Here is a 27852-nt window from a genome sequence, read left to right as displayed (position 1 = left end):
TCACTAGCTTTGCCCAGCAGCGACCTCATGCAATTGCCAATTTGCCAGTCAGCAAGCGCCCATGCGCCGCCGTCTGAATCCCGGTAGCATTCCTAAAGGCTAAAGCTGCAATTCCTTGGTCACCCTTGGTCACTAGCTACCTGAGGTCAATGTTTCCAACTACCATTTACTATAAAGTTTTATTTTCTTTTATTTTTTGACTGTGTGATGATAGCACCTACTCGTGGTAGCTAATCACCCGCGTGACGTCACGTCGCCACACACATCATAAAGCATGCTTGCTAATTGCCATCAGCCGCCAACACGTTTTGCTTTACGAGAAGCGGGTGTGGCAACTACAGCTACTATACTACCACCACCACTGATTGATTATTAATTATTTATTAATCACCCCTCGTCCATCGCCGTCGTCCCCCCCGACCTAACAGGGTCGCCCTATCACGGGGCCGCTTTCGTGCGTGCGGCCGCCGGGTTTGTTTGCAGATAAGGATCGCAGATGATCGCTTGTCTCGTGCTTAGCGGGAGGGGGGGCTTTTTCGTAGGGGGAGACGGCGACGCGCCATGGATGCGTCTCTGTCGACCACTGTTTCTTCAGTTTGTTTTTTTTTTAGAGCTTGACAGCGGCAGGTCCGCGAGCTTGACGGCCAAGGCAAAAGCTTTCAGAGCTGCAGGCTGCCGGTCTACCACCACCATGGATTGGATTATGCTGCTTTGGTAGGTTTCTACTCCAGTGGCTAATTTCGCTTGGTTATTATTGACTGATTAATCCCGGCCGGGGAGGTGTTCTTCTCGCGAATCAGGTCGGTCAGGGATGACCGTTTGGTGTGCAGTGTCGTCTAGGTCTCAGGTGTGCCTGCTTGGCTGCTTGCGGGGAGAAGGCCATGTGACGTGATGCCGCCGCACTGCCGCTGCTGCTCCTTTCACACCAATCGTCTCTCGCGCATTCGGCCACCTGACGAGGCGTGCTGGGCGCGCGGGATCTCTCCCTCGTTGCGGCGGTTCCTAGCATTTTTCTCTCAACATGGTTATCTTTTTTACCGCGCAACGGCTCAAAGAGACAGGCACTAGTTAGTGCAGCAGTGTTATTTTTTGGAGCATGTAACGGCTCTTCGGTGAATCTGAACAGTGAACACATGTAGCTCACTTAAGCTAAATCTCTGTTAGTTAAACTACTCCTGCTGTGTCTTACTGCAACGGTAAGAAGAATTGCAAAACGTGGATAATAGATAGCCGCGCGCGGCACGCAGACGCTGCCAAATTTTCCCAACGGATCCAGCGGAGCACCACGTCAGCGGGGCCCCACCCCCGCGCCCCCTGCCCCCAGTTCCATTCAATGTGCCGTGAGCATAAAAATGACGAGGACCCGGAAAGCCAGAAGCCTATTTCCCTTTTCTCCCCGGGCCTTTCGCCCACAAATCCCAACCCCTTTTTCTCTCTTTCTCAAGAAAAATTGAAAGAAATTCTCTCTCTCTCTCTCTCTTCCTCCTCTCCTTTGCGGCTTTCCCCTTCACCGCTGCTCACCAGTCAGCACTCGCACACAGTACCCACTCTTTCTCTCCCTACCTTTTCACGCTCGTTGCTTGCTCACCCTCCCCCTCTCTCCACCCCCTTTCTCTCACTTCGCCGCCACTCCCAGTCTCTCTCTCTCTCTCTCTCTCTCTCTCTCTCCCCCTCCTCATCCTCCCTCCCTCTCCACTCCTTACAGCTAGATTCTAGAAGCCAACAAAAACAGACTGGAGCAGAGCGCAGAGGGGAGAATCGTGCTCCGGAAAAGCAAGCCTCAGAGTATCCACCTCCGCTCCCCTTCTCTCTCTAGATCTACGCAAGCCGCCTCGGTTTCCGCGATCGCTCGCGGCTGCTCGTCCGTCCGCGCCGGCGGGGCGGCTGATGCTACCGTGCTGCTCCGCGGACCTGGTGCGGCGCTGTTAGCTGGTCTCCGAGAGCCCGACTCCCCACCGAGCGAGCGATGGGGGCGGGGGGCGGCGGCCGCCGCTTCCGGCCCGGGGCTCCGGTGCTCGTCCTGCTGCTGATCGCCGCTGCGGCATTGCCGCGCCGGGCGCTCGCGGTCACCGACGCCGCCGACGGTAATGTGCCCTGCTTCGCTCTGCTCGCCTCCCTCAAGTTGGTTGAGCTCTCCCGCACAGGTCGCGGACTCGTGCTTGCTTACTGTTCGTGTGGTGATGATTGGAGTTTGCTGTTCCGGAGGAGGATGAGATTTCATCTGTGTACTGGCATGAGAAGTCCGGGGGGTTTTAGTTTGGTGCTGTACTATTGCACTGGGGATTGGGGTAGGTGGTGAGAAATGCGGATTGGTTTGTTTGCGCTGGTTGATTGAACCATCCTGGTAGTGCGGATTCACGGCGTACTAGTTTCGTGCCCGAGGAGTTGATGATGCCGTTGAATTCGTGCTTGCCAGGCTGTGGAAGCAACCAAAGTGATGATACGCGGCAATTGGGATGTGCTTTTCGCTCTGGGGATTGAGAGCGATGTTTATGGTCCTTGTGGGAATTGATGCCATCAGCTTCGTAATTATCAATTTATCAGCATTCGTGGATAGCAATGTGGGCGGGGCACGGCTGCTCCCTGCAGACTCAGTGGCTGTTGAAAATAGTGCAGGAAATAGATGGATGATTTTGATGTTACTCGGTGTACATCGGAACTTTGATATTGGTTGACCTTACAGTCTCAGTGATTTGTAAGTCTTGTGTAACACAGACTGAGGTCAGAATGGCAGAGAGCTGGGTGCCTGGGTGAATGTGAAACAACTAGATGACTGCTTCTATAGCAATGTGCTCAGTACTTGTTTTATACAGAGGAGTGGTGGCAGAGAGTGAATACTAGATGTAAATGACTAAACGAGTTCATGGCAATGTGCTTCATACTTGTTTTTGTGCAGTTCAGCATTCTCTGAAGTAGTTCAATTGACAGAGCGCTTTAACACATAAAGCAGATTATATATTTGCAGATTCATTTGATTATCTTAGAGTGTGTATTGGTTTGATGTGGATGCATATTTAGGGTAGTTTATTCTGTTACTAATACCTTGTCTGCTTTACTTACATGCAGTTTCTGCTATAAATGGACTTTATGTTGCACTTGAATCACCAAAGCTGCCTGGATGGTCTGCGAGTGGTGGAGATCCCTGTGGTGAGGGTTGGCAGGGCGTCACATGTATCGGCTCAAGTATAACCTCAATGTATGCTAGTTATTCTATATGACGCCTTTTGCCGGCAATACCTTTATATTTTGTTCTTTTACTAATGCATTGTTTGCAGAGTTTTCAATGCTGCGAATTTGGGAGGACAGCTAGGCAGCCTGGGGAACTTCACTTCAATAACTGAAATGTAAGGGCATGGTCTTTGCAATTTTCATGCTCATGGTTGATGGCTTATATTGTATTGTTTCAACAGGCGAACAGAGAACATTTTATATACTGCTATAAGTTATGTGTACTCGTATTCTGATCGAGCTTTGTGGTTTTTACTTTCTTGTCATTGTAGAAATCTTAGCAACAATAATATTGGTGGAACTATACCAGAAGATCTACCTGTCACACTACAAAATTTGTATGTATTATCCTTACCCTTGAAATTTCTTAAGTTGTGATTAGATGATGGATGATTTTTGTTCCTTGCTGCTGCAGCTTTCTCTCAGACAATCAACTCACCGGAAGCATCCCAATGTCATTATCAAAACTCCAGAGTCTATCAGCCATGTAATTTCGTTTTCGTATCCTTCCCAAATGGAACCTCACCTCAGTATTTTATACTTTCATCATTGAACTGACTCAAGATCCGTCTCATTCCCAGGTCACTGAATGGTAACCATCTAGATGGAAAATTGCCAGATGCATTTGATTCGCTAACAGGACTTGTAAATCTGTAAGAACTCAGCCCACCCCCTAGAACCCACTTATGTCTCTGGAAACTGGTTGATGACATCTGGCCTTTACTCACAGTGATATATCATCCAACAACTTCAGTGGTCCATTACCACCTTCATTGGGAAGCTTGACATCACTGACTACATTGTAATTCTACAACTGTTTTGTTTTATTTTTTGCTCCCTTACCTTGTACTTACTCTTTCATGGTCTGCTATTTCGCAGGCACATGCAAGATAATCAACTAACTGGGACCCTTAATGTGTTGCAGGATCTCCCCCTCAAAGATTTGTATGTCCACATCCTCTTATCTGTTGTTAATTAACTGGTTCGCTCACTTCAGTCATAAGAATTCACAAATTAAACAGAAAACCTGCAATTATTTGGTCAGTTTGCTGTTGTTTTAATTAAAAATGACTGCTTCACGGTACTATTCTTTAGACCTACTGTATAGAATTCAAACTACGAGTTATGATGCAAAGACTAGGATTGCTGAAGTCACCTTGAATTTCCTTGGCATGGCAATTTAGTATTCCTTAAGGCTTTCATGCTCTGGAAGTTTATTTTACCATATAGTCATTTAAATATAATAATAGAATAATGCACCTTTAGCATTGTTTTGCTAGTCGGGAAAGAAAAACTGCCAACAAAGTTAGTTATTTCACTTTTTCTTAAGGGGGGTCTTAGCTGATATAATTGCACCAGTTCTGCTTTTGCGTCCAGTTATTTCAGGACACATGTTTATTTCTGCCTACCAGATTTCTGCAAACAAACAGCAGCATGTTCCATGAATCATATACCGACATCTGTTTCACATAATGCAATATATAATGCTATATAATTGACCTTTAGTCAAAATCTAAATTATGATGAAATCATCTTCCAAATAATTCATTATTTTCAATTTTCTGTCACGATCCAATATGTGTTCCTCTTTCTGATAATTTATTTACCTGGAAACAGAAATGTAGAGAATAATATGTTTGCTGGACCAGTTCCTCCAAAACTGCTGAACATACCAAATTTCAAGTAAGAAATTCTTCGCTTTACCTATTTCAGATTTCTCGATGCTATTCATGCAGTGCCTTGTTTCTTCTACATAAAACATTAGGTCCTATCCTTTATACTTTTCATTACTTTGATGATTGGATCAATTACATATAATCATAAAGTGACTTAACTGCTTTTCCTACAGAAATGACGGGAACCCATTTAATACCAGCATAGCTCCCTCTACTTCACCCTCTTCAACACCTACAGGCTCTACACCAACGCAAACACCATCATCCCCTTCATCCCCTTCAGGTCCTCCTCCACCATCTAATACAGCCTCAAACTCCAGTGGATCTACTGCACGGGATAGCAGCTCTCCATCATTCAAGAAGCACAAGTCTTCAACTCTCAGAACTGTTGGATATGTTCTTCTTGCCATTGTGCTATTCATAGTTATAGTGCTGCTGGTAATATTTTGCCTGTCCAAGTACCAAGAGAGACAAGAGAGACGTGATTATTCCACAAGTCAATTAGGGAGGGCGCGACAGAGGGTTGAGGAGCCAAAAATCAAGCAAGCTTCGGTGCAGTCAAGAAATGATACCAAAAAAGGTCAAAATTCATTTGTCATTTTGAAATTTATTTTTGTGTTTTCTTCTGTTGTTTTCGTATCATGATACATGATTTTTAATTTTCATTAACAGGTTCAGCTGAAAATCCTGATAGAAAGAAGCCTCGTGAAATAAATTTAACAGTACCAGGTATATATGCTTGCAAGCTGCAAATCTGATCAATCAGTTCTTTATTTCTGTGATTTTGTTTTCCTGTCGAAGTATAGATGCATATAATAATTATAAACTGTTGGCAGCTGCCCTTGAGAAGCCTCCTGAAAAGAGAAAAGAGCATGTAATTAATTTGGAGCGAACAGAATCGGAGATCTTTGCTACAGCACCTCCACCACCTCCACCTCCACCTCCACCTCCGCCACCTCCACCTCCGCCTCCGCCTCCGACTCGGCCGCCGTTGCCGCCAATGCCATCACCCCCTCGTGTTGAAAAAGTAACCGTAAATCCCATTGTCAGGCCAGAAAAAAGAGTTAGCACTCCGCCAAGGACTGGTCCCTCAACATCTGCGACATCCTTTTCTGTTGCGTCACTTCAGCAATATACAAATAGCTTCGAAGAGCAAAATTTGATAAGGGAGAGTAGGATGGGAAAAGTGTATCTGGCAGAACTTCCTGAAGGCAAAGTATGTATCAAGTATTGCTTCTTTTACTCACGGGTTGATTTATGCTGAAATATAAGGTGATCTTCTTTTGTCCTATGCAGTTACTAGAAGTTATGAAGATTGACAATGCTAATGGAAGAATACCAGTACATGACTTTCTAGAACTGGTTGCTCGTATATCAGATATTAGACACCCTAACATTCTCGAGCTTGTTGGATACTGTGCTGAGTATGAACAGCGGTTACTCGTCTATAACCACTTCAGTAGAAAAACACTACATGATGTACTGCATGAAGGGGAGGAGCTAGATGATGCATTATCCTGGAATGCTCGCCTCCAAGTTGCTCTTCATGCAGCAAAGGCGTTAGAGTAAGCTGTATCAACTTAAATATTATATTCATGACCTTATGTGTGTTTGACTTACTCATCAAGAAACGGCGAGTCAAAATCGTCATATTTACTAATTACGCTTTTCTTGCAGGTATCTCCATGACACCTGTGAACCTCCAGTAGTGCACCAGAATTTTGAACCAGCCAACGTGCTCCTTGACAATAGATGCTCAGTACATGTTGCTGAATGCGGACTGGCAGAATTGATGTTGTCAGGTTCTGTTACACAGGTAATCTCTTCTGTCTAATGTAGATCTGGTGGTTGCAATGCTTCAGCTTTGTCTTAATCATACTATTTTTTTATGTAACGTCTTAATCATACTATAAATTGTGACTGAAACACATGAACTCGCGGAGCATATGTAACAACTTCATGGTGCATGACCGTGCTTGCATACCATCCAAACGTGGAGAATAGTGATGCATGTGTAACTAGCAGCTCCAAAATCGTGAAAGCTATCATGTCTAGTCAGTGATTTCCTTCCAAACTTGCATACCTTTGCCACATTTTAACTACTGTATGCCATGATCTGTTGGAAGAAATATTTGACTTATCCACAGGTCTAGATTATTTGGTGATCATGCCTCTTTACTGCTTTTGATATTAATACAAAATTCCTTATAATAGTATTCCTTTTGATCTCAGCTATCAGGTCGCATGCGGGCTCTACTCAATTATGAAGCACCTGAAATCCATGAATCTGGGCCTTTTACTAACAGAAGCGATGTTTACAGTTTTGGTGTTGTGATGCTAGAACTTCTCACAGGCCGTAGACCATTTGACAGGTCAGAGATTCACTGTAACCTGTTAATCAGGAGTCGTTTGCAATTATTTAAACCTTCTCTCCTAAAAGGATGTCTGAATTAACTATCTGATTCGACTACTTCTTTATGTTGGAAATATGCAGTTCTCGCCCACGTGCTGAACAACATCTTGTAAGATGGGCTGATTCTCAGCTTCATGACATTGAATCCATATCAAAGATGGTTGATCCTGCTATTCGAGGAGAGTGTTCCGACATACTGTTGTCACGTTTTGCAGACATCATCAGTCAATGTATTCAGGTAACTCTAAGCCTCTATTTTCTTAGGCTAATACGGAATAATGTACGTGCTGCTTCCGTAGCACGCCTTTCAGATTTTAAATTCTCAGATTTCCGTTCAAAGCTGTTTACTTAGGGCAGAGCCATCATAATCAATCAGGTTAACTTGCAGCAGTTTACTTGTACTAGAATTAATCATACTATGAAGGTTAGAAGCATCTTTAAGTCATGTGTCATTTAGTCTGTTACATGTATATCGCTGCGTGTATCGCCTTGTTGCAGAGGCCGTGACTTTGTCCATATAATAAACTCTACTGCATGTATCTGTTTTGTAATTTTTGATATTTCGTCATGTTCAGATGAGGTATTTGTTTATCTATTCGCTATTGCATTCCAGTTGTATTCAACTCTTTTTTCTAAGAACACCAACCTGGGATGAATTTTAAGGATCATGTTACTGATCTCAAATTTCATTTTGCAGACGGAACCAGAGTTCAGGCCGGCAATGTCTGCGATCGTCCAAGACCTAACTAGGATTGTAGGTGTTACTGGTGAGGGTTCAGAGTGATAAATCAAGGAAGAACAGCAAGGCCAGCCAATGAAGACGCTCAGTGAATACATCTTGAGCACATTGGTGGGGCACTCTATCAGAATTTGTACTGGCGAGATTATCAGCTAGTGTACATGCCATTTTGGAGCCTCACTTCTGGAGAGGTGGTAGACTGGTAGTTATAGTAGTATGGTACAACCAGAGAGGAGATGCGGCTCACATTGTTGCCAAGCAGATTCCTGTGCTCCGCAAGGCATGATAATTCCACCTGTAGGCAGTATCTCTTGTAACTAATTCTATTTTTTATTACTTTATTACACTATAGCTAGTTATGTTGAATATGATGCTTTTAGCATGTCTCCAACCTTATCATTCTCTGGGAGAAAAAAAAAACTGGCTTTGCTAACGCCATATGGTTGTTGATCTTAGAAACCTACTGTTAGAGAGATTCTTTACAGAGGCAAAGGCAATTGAACTACTTGACATGGAATCTTTCAAAAAAGACATGTTCATGGTGTCTTCTGCGTTCTGCCGACCTGGACATGCAAGTTCTCCTTGAAGCAAGGTATGTATCATGCACTCAGTTCCTGCTATCTTTCCTTCCTGTTATTTCTTCAAGATGTAGAACAAATTATGTCTGTGCTCAATCATGCTGAGTGTCATTAGATAAACTTTTGTATTGATCTGTTCTTAATTGATAGATGGCACGCTATGTTTGATATGTCATGGTGGCTTGTAGTATATACTGTCATTTTACAGTTGATTTAGCACTCTATGCTAAATGTTCTGGACTTCTGGCCGTGCAACAATTTGGATGGCTTTTCCCTTTTTCTTCTCTTTCCAGCTTACACTGGTAACAGCGAAGTCGATTCTAGTACCAAAAGTTCATTTCGCTTTGATTTTTGTATGCTTGAACGAATAGCATAGCATCTTGTGCCTTATGGAAGAACAAAAAATATATATATAATAAAACTGCGAAAGCATTGCCCTGCTTCCTGTACTGTTCAGGAAATATCCCGGTGACCAAAGCTTATTTTTTTACTTTGGAGGAGTTATGACCCCTAGGCATTGTTGCTTTCAGGTCACTTTTCTAGGAAAATGATTTATTTGAACTTTGAACACGATTTGGTTTGATCTGTGCACTATACAACCATGAAAATTCACAAATTCCGCAAGGACAGTGACAAGCGCCCATCTGTTTGGCCACTGGAAAGGCTAGTTGCCGGTTGGGCACAGAGTCAAGAACTGTACCTGGTTTTAGGGAGCAGTTCATCTTGCCATGATGCTGATTGCAATTGGGCAAGTAGTGTAAATGTGCAATGCACGCACCATTTTGTGAGGCTGGCAAGAGTTCTCAGGCAGAGGCTCTGCCAATTGCCATCCCCTCAGCTTTATCGCCATCTAAACCTCAGCCAGGAAAATAGAATTGGAGTATAATATTGTTTCTCTAGTGGTCCATATTTTTATCAGGATGTCTGACACGGCCTTCCTGAATTATGTGTGCTGGTCCACAGCTATCACATTATCCTGTGGTTGCCGTCGAAATGAATCAGGATACATTGAACAGTTTCCCATCAGCAAAGTATCCGAGTCCCATAAAAAAAAAGTATCCGAGTCACTCAACTGCATCCAATAATTGAGAAATTCTAGAACAAATGTGATCATATGCATTTCTGATTAAGTGGCCAGTTCATAGCAGATCAGAGAACTAAATTTCATGAATTTCTTTACATTCTTGACCAAAATGTAACTAAATTTCATTTATAAGAATTATTAGTCCCTTGAGCATTGAATCTGGGTATCAGCTCGCCTTTCGCTGTCATAACATATCTTTGTGGATCACACTTGGTTGCCAAATATCGGAATCCTGATCCTTCACATCTTCGGTGTGATTTGGCAGGACGGCAGGAACCACTTCCAGCTATGGCGTCGAGCTTACACCCGGTTTTGGCTCATGATGGTTTGCCGATACGGTAAGCACAGGGAAGTTCCATGCCGAAAGTTATGTGGAACGGCATGCGAATCTCTGATCTACAGACCGACCTGTCACCCCCGTTGCTGCACAAGTTGGTGGTCCTGTTCCTGTTCTTGCCATGCTTTCACTGCATGCATCCCACATGAAACCTGTCGCTGTTGTGGTGAGCAATGCATTGAATCGGGCGAGACATGAATCTGAAAACTTCTTGCCGGTTCCTTTCCAGTTTCTTGTGGCCGGTTTTGGGTGGCTGGTTTTCCGGGGCTGTGTGTGGCCCTGTTCGCGAGATCAACCCCTGGCAAATTGCAAGTGTCGTCATCGTGCTGCTGAGTTTTTTTTTTTTGAATTTATCTGGTTGGTCGGTATGGTAGATGTATCTGGCGCAAGACCACCAGCCAATACATTCCTGACTTGTCAAGCTGACGGGGATTGGAATTTAGGATTTTTTTAATGGAATTATAAGGACTTGGACATTCAAACTAGCACTGGATCCACAAGATATGTGGCATTACATCCACAAGATACCCATCTTTCCAAGGTGTATGCAGGCGCAACCGCGAGGCAACTTGACAAAAATTTTGGAGGCGTCTTTCAAAAAAAAAATGGAGGCAGCAAGAGCAAGATACGTGAGACTTGTCGAGTCCAGAAAACAAAAGCAGGGAAAATTTGTCTGTACCTCGCCTGTCTACTCTTCTATCTGGTCGATTTTTTTAGCAGAAGGTTCCGATCATTTTGGAGACGCGCGAAACAGAGGGAAAGAGCAGGTGGGGGAAAAGGGAAGGAGAAGTCAGACACACGGACTGTTCAAAGAAAGCAAAAGTTCTCTGGCACGAGAGAGGTTGTACTTGTACGTAGTGCGCCACTGTAGCTGCAGAAACGCGAGGGTATAATTGACACTTCCGCTGCCCACGCACGTGCGCGTATACTGCATACAGTAGACAGTGCAGTAGCACTAGCTCGTACCACCACCTCACACAGTCTGACCTCACATTCCCGGGCCCAGTGTTCCTCCATCCGCTGACGCCACAACGACCTTGCTGTACCAGACGAACAGGTGGAGGAGACCGGACCAGTTGCGGCACCGTACCGGGACCGGGAGCCGTTGCACCGACGCGCCGGGCCACACGTACGCTCGAGTCCGAGCCAGCCGCACAGCCAAGACCCGAGAGCAACGTACGAACGTGGCGCGAGCCCACGGCGCGCGCGGCCTGACCGGACGAGGACCCGTCCGCGTCGCCTGCCACTGCCAGCGGCGCCACCAGCGGCTGCCTCGGCGCCCACCTGGCCGCCGCGGCGCTCACTCCTTTCCTCCTTTTACGACCAAGATGGGGCGCGCCCCGCGGCTCGCGGAACAACTTGCGCGTCGTGTGGACGGCTACGGGCTCGGGCCTCGATCGGGTGCATGGGGAAGCCGTGATCCACGTCGCGGCGGGGTACGCGCCCGCACGTACGGCTGTGGCGATGATGATGAGAGGAGTACGACGTGTACCGTGCTGTTTGGTTGTCGGCTCCATTTTTCTTCGAGGGCAGGTTGGCTAGATTGCTCGTTTGGGGGTACGTTTGAATCTAGAAAAGATAAAATAATCTGCAATTTGAAACTATCCAAAAGGAATCAGCTTCCCAGCTAAATCCCTTTTAACTAGCTTGATAATTTCAACTAAACAGACAATTGCTCTTGTGTCCGCTGGCCCCGTAAAAATATATATCGGTAATTTTTTTCTGATAAAATTCGTACAAATTTACAAAATTCAGTGAAAACTCGTCCGGTTCTAGACTACCAGCTTTACCGACCCTCCCTGATTTTTTTAGGAGAAGAATGTGCTGCAGCTCCTGAACCAATTAAAGTAACTGGCAGGAAGACCTTCTACTTGGCTAGCTTAATTCCCAGATACGTCTTCAAAGATCGTAAGGCGCCATCTATCTAGATCGTTAGATACATCAACGGTTAGAAACTATTTCGCCATCGACTTTTGATCCGCGCGTCCCAATCAAACCACGGGAATCTGTGTCAACTCATTCCCGTCTTGTTACACATCAAGGTCCAACCTTTTTTTTAAAAAAAAAGAAAGCCGCTGCGTTTGGCGTATGCGTAGCGTACGTAGAGCAGCCGGGCCGGGGGAGAGTTTGGTTGGCTCGCTACGGAGCCTCGTGCAGGCTGAGGAACCACGTCATGCTTCTCCAAAAGCCCTGTGACCGCGCGACACGCCACGAGGCCCGGCCGGGCCTCTCTCTCTGTCCGGGACTTGAACGAGTCGACCACATGGTTTGGCGGTTGCATTACGGTGATGAGCTCGAGATTATTGTCCACAAGCTAGTTTACTAGTAGATTAGGTTGGTTTGAGAGTTGGCCAGGGGATCATGCTGGGGCCACCACGACGACCACCGCACGATCGATCGCCGCCGTGCCTAACACTCGCGGCGCGCCATTGGCTGGTCGATCTCGGCCATGGCATGGTGTCCGGCCGGGCACTGCCGATCGCCGTGCCTTCCTAGCAGCAGCTACGACCTTCCCCTCTTCGGCTAGATATTTCTGCTCTTCCTTGCCATGATGTACGTAAACTGGTTAGCTACCAGAGGAAGGACACAATTCACTAACTCACCACGGCATGGCATGGATCGTACCACAAACTGCCGGTTCGCCCAATCTTCTGAAGACGACTCTTTTTTTTACAGTAAAATGGTGAGGCAGAGCTGAACTGACAGAGAACTGCTCGTTGCATATTCTCCCTGTAATAAACTACACCTGCAAGTTTTCTAAACCATCGCAACCGGACCTAAAACGGAAAGAGACGATCACCCCAATTAAGAAACCATCGTATCATCAGCCACTCAGCCCTATCCAGAAAGAAGCATGACCACGCATGATCAGGAGGAGATCGAGATCACCTTTTTTTTTAAGATCGAGATTAGCGAGACGTAAACAGAAGAAGCCAAAAGCGCATGATGATCGCACGGGAGAGAACGTTTTCTAAGCAATAATGCAGGGGGAGATTCCCAAACGGGATAGGTTTTAGAAAGAAACCGAAAGGAAGGAAGTGGGGGAGCTGGCAGGCCTTCCAGAAGAGGCGAGCGAAACGAAGCTCTAGCTAGCAGCCTAGCCTTGGCCGCTGGGGCCTTCGAGTGGGACGAGGTTTTGTGGACGGGGATCGCTCGACGATCGCTGCCTGCCTCCCCCAACCAACGGCTCCTGTGCCTCTCTCTCACCTTCGTTACGCCAACCACACGCCAAGTATACTAGTTTTTTCCCCCATGGTTAAACCGTGGCCGCTTATCGATTCGGCAGTAATATAATCGAGGGGTCATTACAGGCGCGAGAGGCCACGGAGCGGCGGGATATTAAACTCCAAGTGCCCATGTGAAAAGCACACCTGAATTGCCGGTCTGTTGGCCGCTCGCAAGTGGCGGTTTCTTTTATGATCTCTCAATCAGAAGGACCAAGGGAACGGCTGGAACGGAGTTGGATAAGCTAGAGGTGCAGCTCGAGGTTACTGTACTCTTCGTGCCGTCAGCTGCAATCACAAGCCTTGTACAGTACTAGTGTGTTCAGATGGGCTGAGGTTTCAGTTTCTTTACTGAGCAAAAGTTTACCCACGCATGCATACGATACGGGTACCAGTAACCATGGTAAAACAGTCAAAACATTCCGCCAGTCTCGCGGAAATATCGTACCGCACACGGCCGGTGATGAGCACGACCTGCACGGTGTCAAAGAAGCGTTCAACCTCCGGCTCACCGGACGCCGCCCAAAACTAACCACACATGGAGGCGGCACATTCTTTCCCGGTTCCTCTCTCTCTCTCTCTCTCTCTCTCTCTCTCTCTCTGTCTCTCTCCACCAACGAAGCGAGCGAGCGAGAGTCAGAGAGAAAAGTCCAACCGCGACTCCGTTTCGGACATGTGGTGGCCGCTCGGTGAGCGGAGCACGACCAGCGCACACACACGGTCAGGTCGCCGACTAGCCGTCGCGTCGAGCCGACCCACCAGCCGGTGTGTGCCCGCGGGCCGGGCCGAGGCGGGGCGGGGCCCCTTTAAATACCGGCCATACGCGCGCCCAAACACCCAGCCCCCGCTTCTTCGGTTCTTCCCCCCCGGATTCTCCTCCCGCGCCCGCGGTTTCCACCACCCCGCCCCGTCTCCACCGCCTCACACTCCCGCGCCACTTGCGCCGGCCGCTTTCCCCGAACCCCCAAACGCCCCGCTGGCCGCCCGCGGAGACATCTATATAGCCGCGTGTCCTTCGCTAATCCCACCCCGGAGGTGATCACCAATCCATCGTCATCCGCGGAGGTCTTTGGCGGCGGCGGCGGCGAAGAGACCGAAGAGAGGAAGCAGCAGGAAGAGATAGGTGCAGATCAGGAAATGGGCGGCGCCGGCGCGGCAGGGAAGCGCGGCACGCGGTGCGAGCTCTGCGGGGGCGCGGCGGCGGTGCACTGCGCCGCGGACTCGGCGTTCCTCTGCCTGCGCTGCGACGCCAAGGTGCACGGCGCCAACTTCCTGGCGTCCAGGCACCTGAGGCGCCGCCTGGGCGCGGGCGCGGCCGCCGGGTCGGGGTCCTCGGCGTCGTCCGCGTCGAGCAGCTCCTGCGTGTCCACGGCCGACTCCGCGGAGTCGACGGCCGCCGCGGCGGCGCCTTCTGCGGCGCGGAAGCAGCGGGCGCGCGCGGAGGCGGTGCTGGAAGGGTGGGCCGGGCGGATGGGCTTCGCGGCGGGGCCCGCGCGCCGGCGCGCCGCGGCGGCCGCGGGGGCGCTCCGGGCGCTGGGCCGGGGCGTGGCCGCCGCCCGCGTCCCGCTCCGCGTCGCGATGGCCGCGGCGCTCTGGGCCGAGATCACGTCCGCCCTCTCCGCCGCCGCGTGCAAGGGCGGGGAGGCCGCGCTGCTCCGGCGGCTGGAGGCCGCGGCGCACGTCCCGGCGAGGCTGGTGCTCACCGTGGCGTCGTGGATGGCGCGCGCCGCGAGCCGCCACCGGGCGCCGCCCGCCGAGGCCGACGACGAGGAGGGCTGGGCCGAGTGCTCCTGACCAACCGCTCATCCGTTGCTGCTGCACTGTACGAGCTGCCGCTGAGCCCGCGAGCGCGTGCCGCGTCCGGGGGAGAGATCAGAGGTGTTCTGGGCGTAGCATTAGCAGCATCATGTGGGCAACGTTCGTTTGTTCTTTTCCTCCCCTAATTAACTAGCAAATCTTGTGGTTAGTAGGGCCAGGAAGATGAGGTCTCCGGACGGATGGGGCCGTGGGAGTGTAAGGCTGGTTAACAAAAGGCTACTATTTGATTTGATTTGATTTTTTTAGACCAACTATTTGATCTGATTTGCTCTCACCTCATGTGGTCTGGAATGACGCTGCGGTGGGGCCAGGCCGCGGCCGGATATTTTGTTTTTCTAATCGCGTGACCAATGTGCACGCATGGACGTTGTCAATCGCGGTTAAGAGCCACATGTGGACCGTGTGTGCTAGCTTCAATGGCAAGGTCTCATCCCATCCATGTGTTTTTTAAAGAGAAGAAACGTCGCTGTCGTCTGCCATCCATCCTCCTCTCCCCTGAGGCGGTAGTGGTTGGAGGCTTGCAGCGTGGACTTCGAATTCGATGCGAGACCCAACGTAGCAGAGCAGTGCGGTGCGGGGCAGCAGGAGTGGCCAAGCCCCCGGACGCGCGCCGCCTGAGATCACGGCGCGCCCGCCACTCGTTCGCCCCCGAGACGCCGGCGCCGACCGCGTGCGCACGGGGGCGGGAGCGTCGAAGAACCACCCCCCGCCGGGACGCGTCGCGCACGGGAGGCGTCCGTGCACTGGTGGGCGTGGGCTCCGTCCACGCAAGGGGGCCCGCGGCTGACGGCCGGAGAGCCACACGACTAGAGGACGTGGGGAACGCGTCGACGACCCGCCTCGCGTCGCCAGACCGGACGAGTCGCGTCGCGTCTCGCGGCTTCACTCGGCTCGGCCTGCGTCCTCCTCCGGCCACACAACAGCCCACGTACGAACTGCAGCCCGTATGCATATATGTCGCTCAAACTTGGCCCAAGTTCAGTTCTTCGGCCGTTTGCGTCCTCCTCCTCGGCCTATATATAGAATGTTTGGCAGCCCAGTCCACTTTCACCCCCCTTTCTTTTTTACTTCTCTAATTTTCTTTCTTTTTTATCATTATTATTTTCTCTTTTCCAGCCCACCTTTCCCATTTCTCTCATCTTTTCTAGTTCAGCTTATATTTCAGTTTCAGCCTGCAAATGCAAGGAATTCAGGAAATTTTGGATCGTTTGCTTGGTGTTAGACATTTTACTCCACAGTATATATTGGATTATTGGGAGGCCCAAAGCCCCAAACACTTGGTTTGCTGGCGAAAAATTTCTCATGCGAAATCTCTTGAGTTCGTTAGGCTATTAACATGAACACCAATTCAGTATCGTGAAGTAGTAACAACCAATGCCAGGGCTTAAACACTAGGTAGAACCTTTAAGCTATATATAGCATGCGAATTTATTTATGTCCAGACGCCTTATTTGACTGCTCTGAAGGATCTCCCTTCCGCATTCATTCTGAATCCACATGGCATTGGAGTTTTAAGTTGTCATCAATTTGCATCGCTAAATTGCGTGTCATGTATGACACAGTTCAATCTAAGACATCTTCGGAGTTAAAGCTGAAGCTGATCGAGAAACGCTTGTTAAGATGGACGCCACAAAACCCAAGAAGGCCTTATGCTGCATCCTAGTAGTCTGTTAGGATCCAAGTGCTAATGGATGAAGTGTTAAACTTTAGCACTAGTATATCTAAACGAGTGTACTGATATGGTGGGCTAAACTTTAGCTAAGACTAAAAGTTTTTTAGTATGCATATGAGTGCTAATATATGCTAAAGTTTACCACTCAATTTTAGCTCCTCCAAACAGGCTCTAGAACTGGCATGTCTTGTCTGTCTCAATTCTCACGCAGGAGTATACACATGTGATCTTGTTGACTTGTATTGTTGTTGTGCCCCACTGCTAGCTCTGTGCTTCCGATCCAGTTCCAGCCATCCAGGCTCAGACAGTTGCCAGTTTGCCACTGCAGTGAGCTGCAACAGCATGACTGATATTGTGATCAAAGTGGGTGCATCTTCGACTGTTCTGCATCTGGTCAAAGTGGTCATGGTAATTCACCTCTCCCTTTCATTGTGGATTAAGCAAACTGATATTGTGATTATTAAGCAAAAAATCCATTGCCAGCCAGAGCCAGCTACAAGATGATGGCCTCGGCTTCGTCTTTGCTTGCATTGAGTCGGAAGAGCTTCCACATCGAATGCCTGCCACTTCATTGACCGGTCATCTTGCCCAAAACAAGATGCTGGCATTTCTTGGTTTACTTCTTAGACCTCATTTGGTAGGGCTCAGGCTCAAGCCTGTAAAAAAAATGGCTTTAACGGCTTATTGTTTATTTCGGACATTGGTCCTTACTACAGTGTGCAAAAATTCTCTAGAAGCCGGAGCCGTCTTGGGCCTCACGTCCACAACAGACAGCTTCAAGTGATGGATTCCAAATTATCCAGCCCCAAGTAGAGAGGGAATCATTCAGCGGCCCGGAAGGCCAGGCCTGTTAGTGAAAAGGCCCTGCAGCCCACAAAACGCCGTAAATTAGCATACGGCCCAGGAGAGCACCCACCACCTCCGCCGGCTCCGCCACCCACCGCAACAGGAATCCGCCTACGACTCGGCCTGGTGCCCTCGTACCCGACCCCGACTTCCCTCCGCCGCCGTCTTCTCCTTCCCCTTTCGTCCCCGGCGAGCGAACACCGTTAGCCCCCCGCCCCAGCTCCGCCATGGATTCGCTCCTCGCCAGCTACGCCTCTTCCGACGACGAAACAGACGAGGCCCCACCTGGCCCCGCCCCCGCCGCGGCCCGGGGCGGCGAGGCCGGCTCGAAGCCCCCCACCGCCTCCTCCGGTGGTGGCGGCGGAGGAGGAATCTTCTCCTCGCTGCCGCAGCCCAAGTCAGCGGATCTCTTCTCCTCCCTCCCGGCGCCCAAATCTGCCCCTGCCCCCGCTGGGGCCCGGGGCAAGGCGACCGGCGGGAAGCCCCCCACCGCATCCTCCGGTGGCGGCGGTGGAATGTTCTCCTCGCTCCAGCAGCCCAAGTCCGCGGCTCTCTTCTCCTCCCTCCCGGCGCCCAAATCAGCCCCCGCCCCGACCTTCTCCTCAATCCCGGCCCCGAAGTCCTCGGGAAACCCTAAGCGCGTCGTCCAGTACCGCCCGCAGCCGATCCGGCAGCCCACAGGCGACAGCTCCGACGACGAGGAGGACGACGCCAGGAAGCGCCGCGCCAGCGCCGCGGAGGCGCGCTTGCCGCCCGTGTCTGCTGGCTCGGGGCCTGTGTCCTCGTTTCTCCCGCCGCCGAAGCGCTCGCTCGGACTCGGCTCCGGCGCGGGCGCCGGCGCCAGGAGGTCGGCTATCGACACGGCTGCGCCGGAGAGATCGAATCTCGGGGCAGCCGTTCCTTCAGGATCCATTGCCAACACTGATGCTCCAGACAGGCCTGATACTGGCGCTTCGGATGATGATGATTCAGAGGATAGCGGCAGTGAGGAAGACATGCCTGTGCCCGAGCAGCAGGAGGAGGGGCAAGAAGAACAGCAGGGTCTCGATGCCGAAGCTGGAGGCCAGCAACAGCAAGGCTATGATGCTGGAGCTGGGAGCACTAGTGGATATGAAGCCTATGCGTGGGATCCAAACTACTATGCTCAATACGGCGCGAATTATGGCTGGGATCCTAGTGTCAATGCTAATTATATGGCTGGAGAACAGTATGCCACATATGGAGGAGAGCAAAGTGGTGGGTATGTTCATTCACATGGAGGGGAGCATGGTGGTGGATACGAGCATGTTGCGGCAGCACCATATGGAGTAGATTATACTGGAGGATATGGCCATGAAGTGGCAGCACCAGTGCAAGAACCAGTGTTGCCACCTGAGATGGGTAGGATTGGAGGGAAGAGAGGTAGGAACGATATGCCAGCACAGATTTTAGAGGTAGATCAAGCAGAGCTGATGAAGAATCGACCAAAGCAGGATAAGTCCAAGCTCACTGGGTTGGCCTTTGGTCCTAGTTATCAGGTACAGATCCATCACCCTGTGCTAACGTTGTACTTTTGTTGAACACTTTTATGTTTATTACTTATTAGCCTATTATTATGCTCAAACCATTACGCTAGCTTAGTACCAAATCGTGTAGATATAATGGGATAGCAATGCCAGATTATTTACACTATGCTCATTGGTCAAACACCTGAACACTATAGCTACTCCAGTGAGTTGTGAGCAGTATCAAATAATTTGGCTGGATGCTTAAAGGACAGAAACACAATCACACAATAGTATTTATTCCTCATGATCAGAAGCAATAATGGGTCTGATTCTTGGTACAGACATGCCATGTTGGGATTTCTTTTTTCATTGTTGCAATTTTAATTCATCAGGAATAAATGGCTACATCTTATACTTTAATGAGTGAATGGTCACTCTCTGTGCACTTTATTTTAGAAAACATGGCATGTAAATAGGTAAGCTTGATTATTGTTCAAACAAAATTAGAGTCAGAAGGTGTTTATGTTTGTGTCTTATGCCTCATTTTACTGACGACACAGCTTTATGCTTAAGTAACTAGTAAGCTGCCCCATCACAAAAAAGAAAAAGGAGCGAGTGATGATTTGATCTGCGCCCCTTGATTTGCACAATTTTGAAGCACTCATAGGGCTAAGAAGCTGGAATCTACTCTTGCTTTGTGAATTACGATATTTGCAAGTATTAAGGGGTGTAGGAGTGAAATACCTTGTAGGTCTGACTGCGTCTAACTACCCAAATCTAATGATTTTGCTACATTTTTCTTCCTATATGGAATTTTGGATACATGGAGAAACTGATGATGCATCAAGACAAACTAGGTGTAGGCTATACAACATACAGTTTAAATAAGAACAGGCAAGATGTAGATTTGATTTTCTTTTAGTTGGTCAATGGGCAGAGGCTAGTCGCCGTAGCAAAATGAATGGGCTTGGTTGCCTGAACAAATATTATTTCACTTCATGAACTGAAGGTAGTGTGTATGGTGTGTCAGCATGTATCATCATAGGGTTGCAGTTTCAGTAATATGGTACTTGGGGTTCAGGGAAACATATGCACGTAGTCACAGGGCCTATAGGATCCCATGGTTTCCCAATGACAATCATGTTCTTTCAGATCCAGCATTCCCTAGTACAACAGTAGGCTTGTTTTATTGAATGACTATAACTACCAACTTCATCAGTGTTCATTCAATGCATATTTTTGCATGAAAAACACTGCCACTCAATGCATCCTTTGCATAAAAACTGTGCTGCATCAATGTAGTTATTGTCCTTACCTAAGATTTCTACCTTGTGAACAGCCTGCCCCATCAGCGAAAGGAAAGCCATCCAAGTTGCATAAAAGGAAGCACCAGATTGGTTCTCTGTACTTTGACATGAAGACAAAGGAGATGGAGCTTGCGGAGAGGCGCTCGAAGGGCATTCTTACGAAAGCAGAGACTCAAGCAAAATATGGCTGGTGAGCATGTAAGAATTTTAGGATGTGTTGGAATTGAAGTGTTTGTGGATTCTTGTTGCAAATTTTGTTGTAAGAGCTACGGACGATATAACAAATAGTTCAATGATCAGTCGATATCGGTGTTGCCAGCTTTGTATTGTGAATTTGTGATGTTTTTTTATACTAGTAATTTGTGATGTTGGCATGAATATGAAGAACCATACAGATAAGACTGCACGCCCCATCCCACTCGGAAATGCCCGCCTCCATATCGCTTGACCAGTCATCTGCCTCGTCTCGAATTGATTGCTGAGGTGGCGTTCTGGCATCCATAATTTCCTTCGATTTAAACAAGCAAGGAGTCAAACGGATGACGCTCCTTGATCTCACTAAATAGTGCTTGCACATTGTTCTTGATATCTAGGCTCATTTGGCTCGGCAGATTAAAGCAGTGTACGTGAATCATCACATCAAAACGTTTAATTGTTTATATTTCGCCTCCAATCACGAACAAAGTGAACATAAAGAAATTATGCAACCGGGTAACAGAATATAAAATATAGATACAAGCGTACTACAGCAACCAAGTGCACAGATCGCAACTGTGTCAGGGAGACGAATAGACACAGCAATGGTTCATCAATGCAGCAAAAAGATTACTGGACTATGTATTTCGAAACAGACTTGTACTCAATTACTGAAAACGTTTTTAATCACAATGCATGCACTTCTCAGTTTGAAGTTGCTTATGACAAGATGCTGAGGGACATAAGCTGGACAGTTTCATGCTGTCTGAGTACAAAATAAAGCATCAAATGAACATGACTCCAGAAGCTCATCAGTAAAACAAAAATATAAGCCATTATCCTGAATGGACCCCAGAAAAGCCACCTGCCCTGAAATACATAGAAAGAAGGGTATCACTTTTTAATTGGAAGGAAGCTAAAACTAAAAAAAGAAATCAAGTGGTGAACTAGTAACAGGCACAGACAATCACAGTAAATACCATATCTTGCCAAAACCTGTACATTTTCGCATCACTATAGTGAGATCCTCTCGAAGTTTAACTAATAAAATAATCTCGTATTGATCTCTGAAGCACTTTCCAAATCATATTTAGCAATCTCTCAAGTATTTTCTAAATGATTATAAAAAAATATTTCTAAATCATGTTTACCAATCTCTGAAGTACTTCCAAAATTATCTTTAGCAATGGATCCAAGACATCTCACATACACAATGGCGCAGCATTTTCAGCTACAAGCTAGCTTCTTTCATAACCCTATCAGGCTATCACTAATCGAGATCAAAAGAAATTTGGTTATGAGTTACGACCATAAACAGATTCATTTTCTCACTTCCAGAGAGTAGCAAGAAATTAAAGCCAGTGGGTAAATTGATTGGAAGCGAGCCAACAATTCTGTAAAAGAATCGTGGGAAAAATTTCTGGATCAAAACAGCAGTAGCCACTTTAGTAATTTCAATTTATTCATACCAACAGAATATCTTTCATCATTAACCCACCCCATCAGTATGACGATTAGAACTAGTTACCTTACATCACCAATAGACCACAATGCATATGCAACTACAATTTACTGAATAAACCTTGAATTGAATAAAAGAAATAGCTTTGTAGATCAGGACAAAATAAGTAGGACTTCAATGATGTAATGTGATGATGCAATCAGACAGCTAAATTTCCTGAATAATAATGGACAATATATATGGACAAAAAAGACAACCCCGATGAAATCACAAGCCAATAGTTCCATGTAATCTAAGGAATGCTCAATCTAAACTTGTATCTACATCCATCAAAGCCTGTTTGGTTCCCCGCGACTAAACTTTAGTCCCATCCCATCGGATGTTTGAACACCAATTAGAACTATTAAATATAGTCTAATTACAAAACCAATTGCATAAATGGAGGCTAATTCGCGAGACGAATCCATTAAGCTAATTAGTTCATGATTTGACCATGTTGTGCTACAGTAAACATGTGCTAATGATGGATTAATTAGGCTTAATAAATTCGTCTCATGAATTAGCACCGGCTTATGCCATTAGTTTTATAGTTAGCTCATGTTAATCCCTCTATTTGGCATCCAAATATCCAATGTGACCCGGACTAAAAATTAGTCCCTGGATCCAAACATCCCCTAAATCTTTGTGCCCATGGTAAGCAAAAGAGTGAACGCATTAAGGTAGCTAAAAATTTTCTAGGCACAGGGGCATTGTGGCATTGTCCCATTTCACGTTTCAATCAGTCGAGCATGAGCACAGGCAAACAATCATCACTGTCACAAGTCACCACAGGCAAATAGTAATCACAACAAAGGGCCCGATCTACAGCCAACAGTGCTCCGCATCTATGCCTAACACGCCAAATACACGGCATTGAACTAGTCCATCCAGATGCAATTAGCCGCGAGCAAGCCGGTCGGAGAGACCCACGTTCGCCAAGCAGGACGGGATCGGATCAGATCGGACAGGACGACGCGGGGAGCCGCGGACTCACCTCGGCGCGGCCGGCAACGGACGGGGGCGGCGGATCTAGTGCTTCCCGCCGGTCCTCTCCATCTCCTCGCGGTGGGCGAGATGGGCGCGCTCCCAGGGCAGCGCGACGAGGTAGGAGAAGGCCATCCCGCCGAAGCAGACGTGGAAGAGCGGGTCCGGCTTGCTCGTCTCGATGTACTTCTCGATGTAGCGGTCGACGGCCTGGTCAGCGCTCTTCTTGACGTTCTCCCAGGTGAGCCGCGGCTTCAGGTACGCCGGCACCTCGCGGACCTTCATGCCCCGGATCTCGTTGTACAGGGCTCGCAGCGCCATGGCTGATCTCCTCTCGCCTCTCGCTAGGGTTTGCTCGTCGGCGTGTGGGTGGGTGGAGTGGGGAGGAAGGGGAGGGGGAATTTGTTCAGGGGAAATGGGAGCAGGGGTTCTTGGGCCAAACTGGGCCGCTGTTGACTCGTGGCCGCCTGAGAGCTATGAGCTTCATTGGGCCATTAGTGCAGTGAGGGCCCACCGATCAGACTCGTGGCTGCCTGAGAGCTATGGGCTTCATTGGGCCATTAGGTGCACGTGAGGGCCCACCAGGCAGAGAGCGTGGGTGGCGTCTTCGTCGTCCTCCCGCGCATACCGGGCAGATACAATGGCGGCAACGCCTCTCTCTCTGTCTCTGCTGGAGCACCGACCACAGGCTAAAATTAGCGAGAGGTGTGTGGACGGCAGGGTAGGGGGTGAAGCAGGGGGGGCGTGGCGGCGGGGTGGCATTGTCGATTGGAAGGAAGGGAGAGGAGGCGAGGTGGGAGGGGAAGGGGGCGCATCGTGGGTTGGGTGATCACGGCCTGATGGGGTCGTGGCGCAAGGCCTACGGCGCCCTCAAGGACTCCACCAGGGTCGGCCTCGCCAAGGTCAACAGCGACTTCAAGGTGAGCCGTGGCGATGGCGATGCGGAGCGGTCACGATCAGGAAGCATTGATGCGTGTTTATTGCCCTCCGTTTCTCTTTGATTCTGACATGAGAGTATGAGACCATGCAAAAATGGTGATCAGGATGGGGAATTTAGGCTTGTCTACTTTCATGGGCTGTCTTATCCTTGATCATCCAATTTGTGTAACCTTGACTAGAATTTTAGTGTTCGATTATTACGGTTGATTAGTGTGTGAGCTCTGACGGCCACCCCGCACCGATTTGTGTGGATTCTGAATTCTCCTCTGATTCACTTAAAGCTGTTGTTAATGTTCTCTTTGATGATCCTCATCAATTGTCTGATGTTCTTTGCTTGTCTGAGAAAAGGAATTGGATATTGCAATTGTGAAGGCAACCAACCATGTAGAGTGCCCTCCCAAGGAGCGGCATGTCAGAAGTGAGTAGTCATCCTGCTCCTTCTTCACCTTGCATCTTGAGAATCTTCCAATCTATTCCCACGCCCCCCAGTTTCCCTAGTATTCTTACAGTTCCATCCATCTCACACCGCAGAAATATTCATCGCAACCTCCGCGAATCGCCCTCGCGCTGACGTCACATACTGCATATACGCATTGTCAAGAAGAATGTCCAAGACCAAGAACTGGATAGTGGGTGCTGCTCCTCTTTGCCGCCTATTGATTCCTCCTCTCCAATCATCATGCGTAGAATCCATGCCATTGGCCTCTCTCATTTCCTTAGTTGATCATGTTCGATAGCGTCCTACAGGTTAAATTGAAGACATTAATAGTGGTGCATAGGCTTCTGAGAGAAGGTGATCCCACATTCAAAGAAGAGTTCCTGGCCTACACATACAGGGGAAACATTTTACACATGGCAAATTTCAAGGATGACTCCAGCCAATTAGGTTAGTTCTTCTACATTGCTGTGAACTACAGGGGAAGCTCTAATTCATGTAATCATATGCCCTCCATTACATGATGCCTCAACTTGTCTGTTTTGTTTTTGGTGTGACAGCCTGGGATTGCTCCGCATGGGTTCGCACCTATGCGCTCTTCCTGGAGGAACGGCTCGAGTGCTTTAGGGCTCTCAAATACGATATCGAAACTGAGCGCCTCATGAAATCGCCCCAGTGTTCTACCAAGGTAATTTTGTCTCTTTCGATTTCGGTACTCGAATGTTTAACGATATAGAGCCTGTCTCATGGTTGTGTTCTGTGATCCTGACAACACAGGGACATAGTAGAACCAGGACCCTACCTTGCCCAGAGCTTTTGGAGCAGTTGCCTGCACTGCAGCAACTGCTTTTCAGGGTTGTTGGAGTCCAGGTTTGAGACGGCCACGTTGCCAAGCACTTGTAAGTTGTAAGCTTGCTGAATGCATGCTGTTCACTAGTTGCGTCCTTGTTTTCACCATTGCAGCCGGAAGGTTCTGCCTGCTCAAATTACCTCATTCAGTACGCACTAGCCCTGGTAAGCTGCAAGTATTTTCTTTTCTGGCATAGGTTCGTCCCGTTTTTGCAAGATGTCTTTGCTTGTCCGATATTATATGGAGCCCCTGCATTTCTTAGGTTGTGAAGGAGAGCTTCAAGATCTACTGTGCAATTAATGATGGCATCATCAATCTTGTTGATATGGTGAAGTAGCAATTTTACCATATGAACCAAGATTTTCTTTGTTGCTGAATCACAATCGTACATTTCTTACTCCAACCAATCTGGTGCAGTTTTTTGATATGCCAAAGTATGATTCTACCAAGGCTCTGACTATTTACAAACGAGCTGGCCTGCAGGTGCCTCAATCTTTGTAACTACATTTTGTTATACTGAATTGAAGCTTAGCAAAATGGTTGTCAGAAGAAAATGGCTTTGATCTATCAAATTCACAGGCAGAAAACCTTGCTGAGTTCTATGACTTCTGCAAACAGCTTGAGCTGGCCAGGACATTCCAGCTTCCTACTCTCAGGCAGGTTAGTTACTTTGTCTGCATCTTGTCATCTTGATTCAGAGGTGTTACGAGGCTTAACACTCAAAAGTCTCAATCGGCACGAAATGGCAGAGATATTAGGGGACAGGCTTAGACCAAATGAGCCGCAAAACTCTCATGATTACCGAGTTCTAATATGTGCTCATCACGACTGTTCTGTAGCCACCCCCCTCATTCCTTGCAACAATGGAAGAGTACATCAGAGAAGCACCCCGCCCCTCAGTCAAGAGTGTGGTTAGTGAAGAACTTTTTGAGAACCAAGTACTGGATGTATTGTTCTGTATTGTGACTCTTGATGTTGCCAAAGCAGGAGAGTGAGGAACCAAAGCTACCGACTTATGACAAAGAAGCTCCAAAGGAACCTGAAAAGCCAGCAGAAGAGGAGAAAGTAGAACCTGAACAAGAACCAGAATCTCAACCTGAGCCTGAACTAGAATCCCAGCCACAGCAAACAACTGGAGATCTCCTAGTATTCTCCAGTCTTTTACCTGATTCATTTATGCTAAAATAAATCTAGTGTATGTTTTTCTGAATCCCTTTACGTTTATTGGGTTTGCGATGCATGCAGAACCTGGATGCAGAGGTGAACCCTTCAGTTGTGGAACTCGAAGAATGCAATGCATTAGCACTTACCATTGTAGCTCCAGGTATATATGTCACAATTGTACAGGTGCTATTGTTGAAACATTGGATACCAACCTGTCCAGAACTCCGGCCTTGCTTGTAGGTGACCAAAACAAGACGTCAACATCTCAAAATCTGTTTGATGCAAACTCATCTGGGTGGGAGTTGGCACTTGTCACTGCTCCAAGCACTCATATAAGCCAGCCAGTTAAGACCAACTTGGTATGTGCAATCCTTACTCCAACCTCATAGTGGTGTGTCTTTTTTAGGTTGTGGTTTTTCTTGGGTTTGCTACTTATGCTGCTTGCGTGGTGGTTTTCTTTCTGAGTGGAGGTGGTGTGTAGTCGGAGTGAGTATGGTTGTAATTGTAAGGTTTTTCTTGGTCGTTGTTCTTTTTCTTTCCGTCTAATGAAAATTCGGCTTTGCCATCCTTTCGGAAAAAAAAAGCTTTTCAGATATCCACCTTTTGGGGGGAAGTTCAGAGACATTGCTTATGAGTCATGACTGCAAACTAAAAATAGATCAGAGATAAATCACTTATATATATATATATATAATCTCATCTGATCAACAGGGTGGAGGCTTTGACAAGCTGTTACTCGACAGCCTCTACGAAGATGAGGCGAGGAGGCAGCAGATCGCCAGTGTGACCTACGCTGGCAGCCTTGGAACAGCCAACCCTTCCGACGCCAATGCGAATGACCCTTTCGCCATGTCCAGCAGCTTCGCGCCACCGTCTAATGTGCAGTTGGCACTGATGACCCAGCAGCAACCGCAGTACTACCAGGTGCAGCAGCAGTATTTCCAGCCACAGCAGCATCAGTATTTTCAGCAGCAACAACAGATAATGGCGATGCCGACACCAAACATGTACCACCACCAATATCAGTACGCTGCACCTCCCTCCGGAGCTCCAAATCCATTTGGTGATCCTTTCAGTGACCTTGTAGCAGTGGGTGCTCCGGGAAAACAGGGCAACTCAAGCTTTCTCTGAACTGGTTGCTACTTCTGACCATTCTAACTTGAGTAGAGCAGCAAACCTGTACAGCATGAGTTCCTTTGCTGAGTGAAGATGTTGTATATTAATGCTTTCTTTTGCAATATCCACATTTTGGAAGATAACATGATTGGTACCAGTTCTATAGTGCTTTGTTTACTATACTGAATAGTTTTGCAGGAACAAGTTCAGCTTATACTGAAACCATGCTTAACAGAAATAAGGGATACTAATCACTAA

General features: G+C 47.9%; 5 protein-coding genes across 5 annotated transcripts; 4 read left to right on the top strand and 1 right to left on the bottom strand.

Moving 5' to 3' along the window:
• Positions 1-1428: 1428 nt before the first annotated feature.
• LOC112892191 (protein STRUBBELIG-RECEPTOR FAMILY 3-like) lies at positions 1429-8455 on the top strand. The gene is made up of 17 exons (XM_025959321.1): positions 1429-2084; positions 3067-3196; positions 3276-3344; positions 3501-3566; positions 3644-3715; positions 3810-3881; positions 3959-4030; positions 4108-4173; positions 4846-4911; positions 5078-5484; positions 5577-5633; positions 5741-6120; positions 6201-6469; positions 6582-6720; positions 7137-7276; positions 7399-7555; positions 8015-8455. Exons 1-17 carry the CDS (start codon positions 1967-1969, stop codon positions 8099-8101), a joined length of 2367 nt encoding a protein of 788 aa, XP_025815106.1. The 5' UTR covers positions 1429-1966; the 3' UTR covers positions 8102-8455.
• Positions 8456-14107: 5652 nt separating this feature from the next.
• Positions 14108-15371, top strand: LOC112878940 (B-box zinc finger protein 32-like). The gene has a single exon (XM_025943220.1). It carries the CDS (start codon positions 14417-14419, stop codon positions 15071-15073), a length of 657 nt encoding a protein of 218 aa, XP_025799005.1. The 5' UTR covers positions 14108-14416; the 3' UTR covers positions 15074-15371.
• Positions 15372-17515: 2144 nt separating this feature from the next.
• Positions 17516-20742, top strand: LOC112878829 (proline-rich protein PRCC). The gene is made up of 2 exons (XM_025943059.1): positions 17516-19132; positions 20442-20742. The coding sequence occupies exons 1-2, from the start codon at positions 17843-17845 to the stop codon at positions 20601-20603; spliced, it is 1452 nt and encodes a 483-aa protein (XP_025798844.1). The 5' UTR covers positions 17516-17842; the 3' UTR covers positions 20604-20742.
• Positions 20743-21247: 505 nt separating this feature from the next.
• LOC112878805 lies at positions 21248-23514 on the bottom strand. Its single transcript, XM_025943024.1, has 2 exons — positions 23100-23514; positions 21248-21474 (listed from the first exon to the last, which is right to left on the bottom strand). The coding sequence occupies exon 1, from the start codon at positions 23408-23410 to the stop codon at positions 23135-23137; it is 276 nt and encodes a 91-aa protein (XP_025798809.1). The 5' UTR covers positions 23411-23514; the 3' UTR covers positions 21248-21474; positions 23100-23134.
• A 398-nt stretch (positions 23515-23912) lies between these two features.
• Positions 23913-27746, top strand: LOC112872689 (putative clathrin assembly protein At5g57200). The gene is made up of 15 exons (XM_025935764.1): positions 23913-24009; positions 24377-24446; positions 24560-24657; positions 24776-24914; positions 25025-25152; positions 25242-25334; positions 25428-25478; positions 25577-25642; positions 25732-25797; positions 25894-25974; positions 26154-26225; positions 26302-26460; positions 26560-26638; positions 26719-26837; positions 27190-27746. Exons 1-15 carry the CDS (start codon positions 23929-23931, stop codon positions 27607-27609), a joined length of 1722 nt encoding a protein of 573 aa, XP_025791549.1. The 5' UTR covers positions 23913-23928; the 3' UTR covers positions 27610-27746.
• The last annotated feature ends 106 nt before the right edge of the window (positions 27747-27852 follow it).

Source organism: Panicum hallii, chromosome 1, assembly GCF_002211085.1.
Source record: "Panicum hallii strain FIL2 chromosome 1, PHallii_v3.1, whole genome shotgun sequence".
Taxonomy (NCBI): Eukaryota; Viridiplantae; Streptophyta; class Magnoliopsida; order Poales; family Poaceae; genus Panicum; species Panicum hallii.
This window is presented reverse-complemented; position numbering and strand designations above follow the sequence as displayed.

Coding starts and splice junctions, on each gene's coding strand:
- LOC112892191 (XM_025959321.1), top strand. CDS start 1,967: ATGGGGGCGGGGGGCGGCGGCCGCCGCTTCCGGCCCGGGGCTCCGGTG. Junction 3,882..3,958: donor CTAACAGGACTTGTAAATCT/GTAAGAACTCAG, acceptor CTTTACTCACAG/TGATATATCATCCAACAACT. Junction 7,556..8,014: donor TCATCAGTCAATGTATTCAG/GTAACTCTAAGC, acceptor TTCATTTTGCAG/ACGGAACCAGAGTTCAGGCC.
- LOC112878940 (XM_025943220.1), top strand. CDS start 14,417: ATGGGCGGCGCCGGCGCGGCAGGGAAGCGCGGCACGCGGTGCGAGCTC.
- LOC112878829 (XM_025943059.1), top strand. CDS start 17,843: ATGGATTCGCTCCTCGCCAGCTACGCCTCTTCCGACGACGAAACAGAC. Junction 19,133..20,441: donor CCTTTGGTCCTAGTTATCAG/GTACAGATCCAT, acceptor CCTTGTGAACAG/CCTGCCCCATCAGCGAAAGG.
- LOC112878805 (XM_025943024.1), bottom strand. CDS start 23,410: ATGGCGCTGCGAGCCCTGTACAACGAGATCCGGGGCATGAAGGTCCGC.
- LOC112872689 (XM_025935764.1), top strand. CDS start 23,929: ATGGGGTCGTGGCGCAAGGCCTACGGCGCCCTCAAGGACTCCACCAGG. Junction 25,798..25,893: donor ACAAACGAGCTGGCCTGCAG/GTGCCTCAATCT, acceptor TCAAATTCACAG/GCAGAAAACCTTGCTGAGTT. Junction 25,975..26,153: donor AGCTTCCTACTCTCAGGCAG/GTTAGTTACTTT, acceptor ACTGTTCTGTAG/CCACCCCCCTCATTCCTTGC.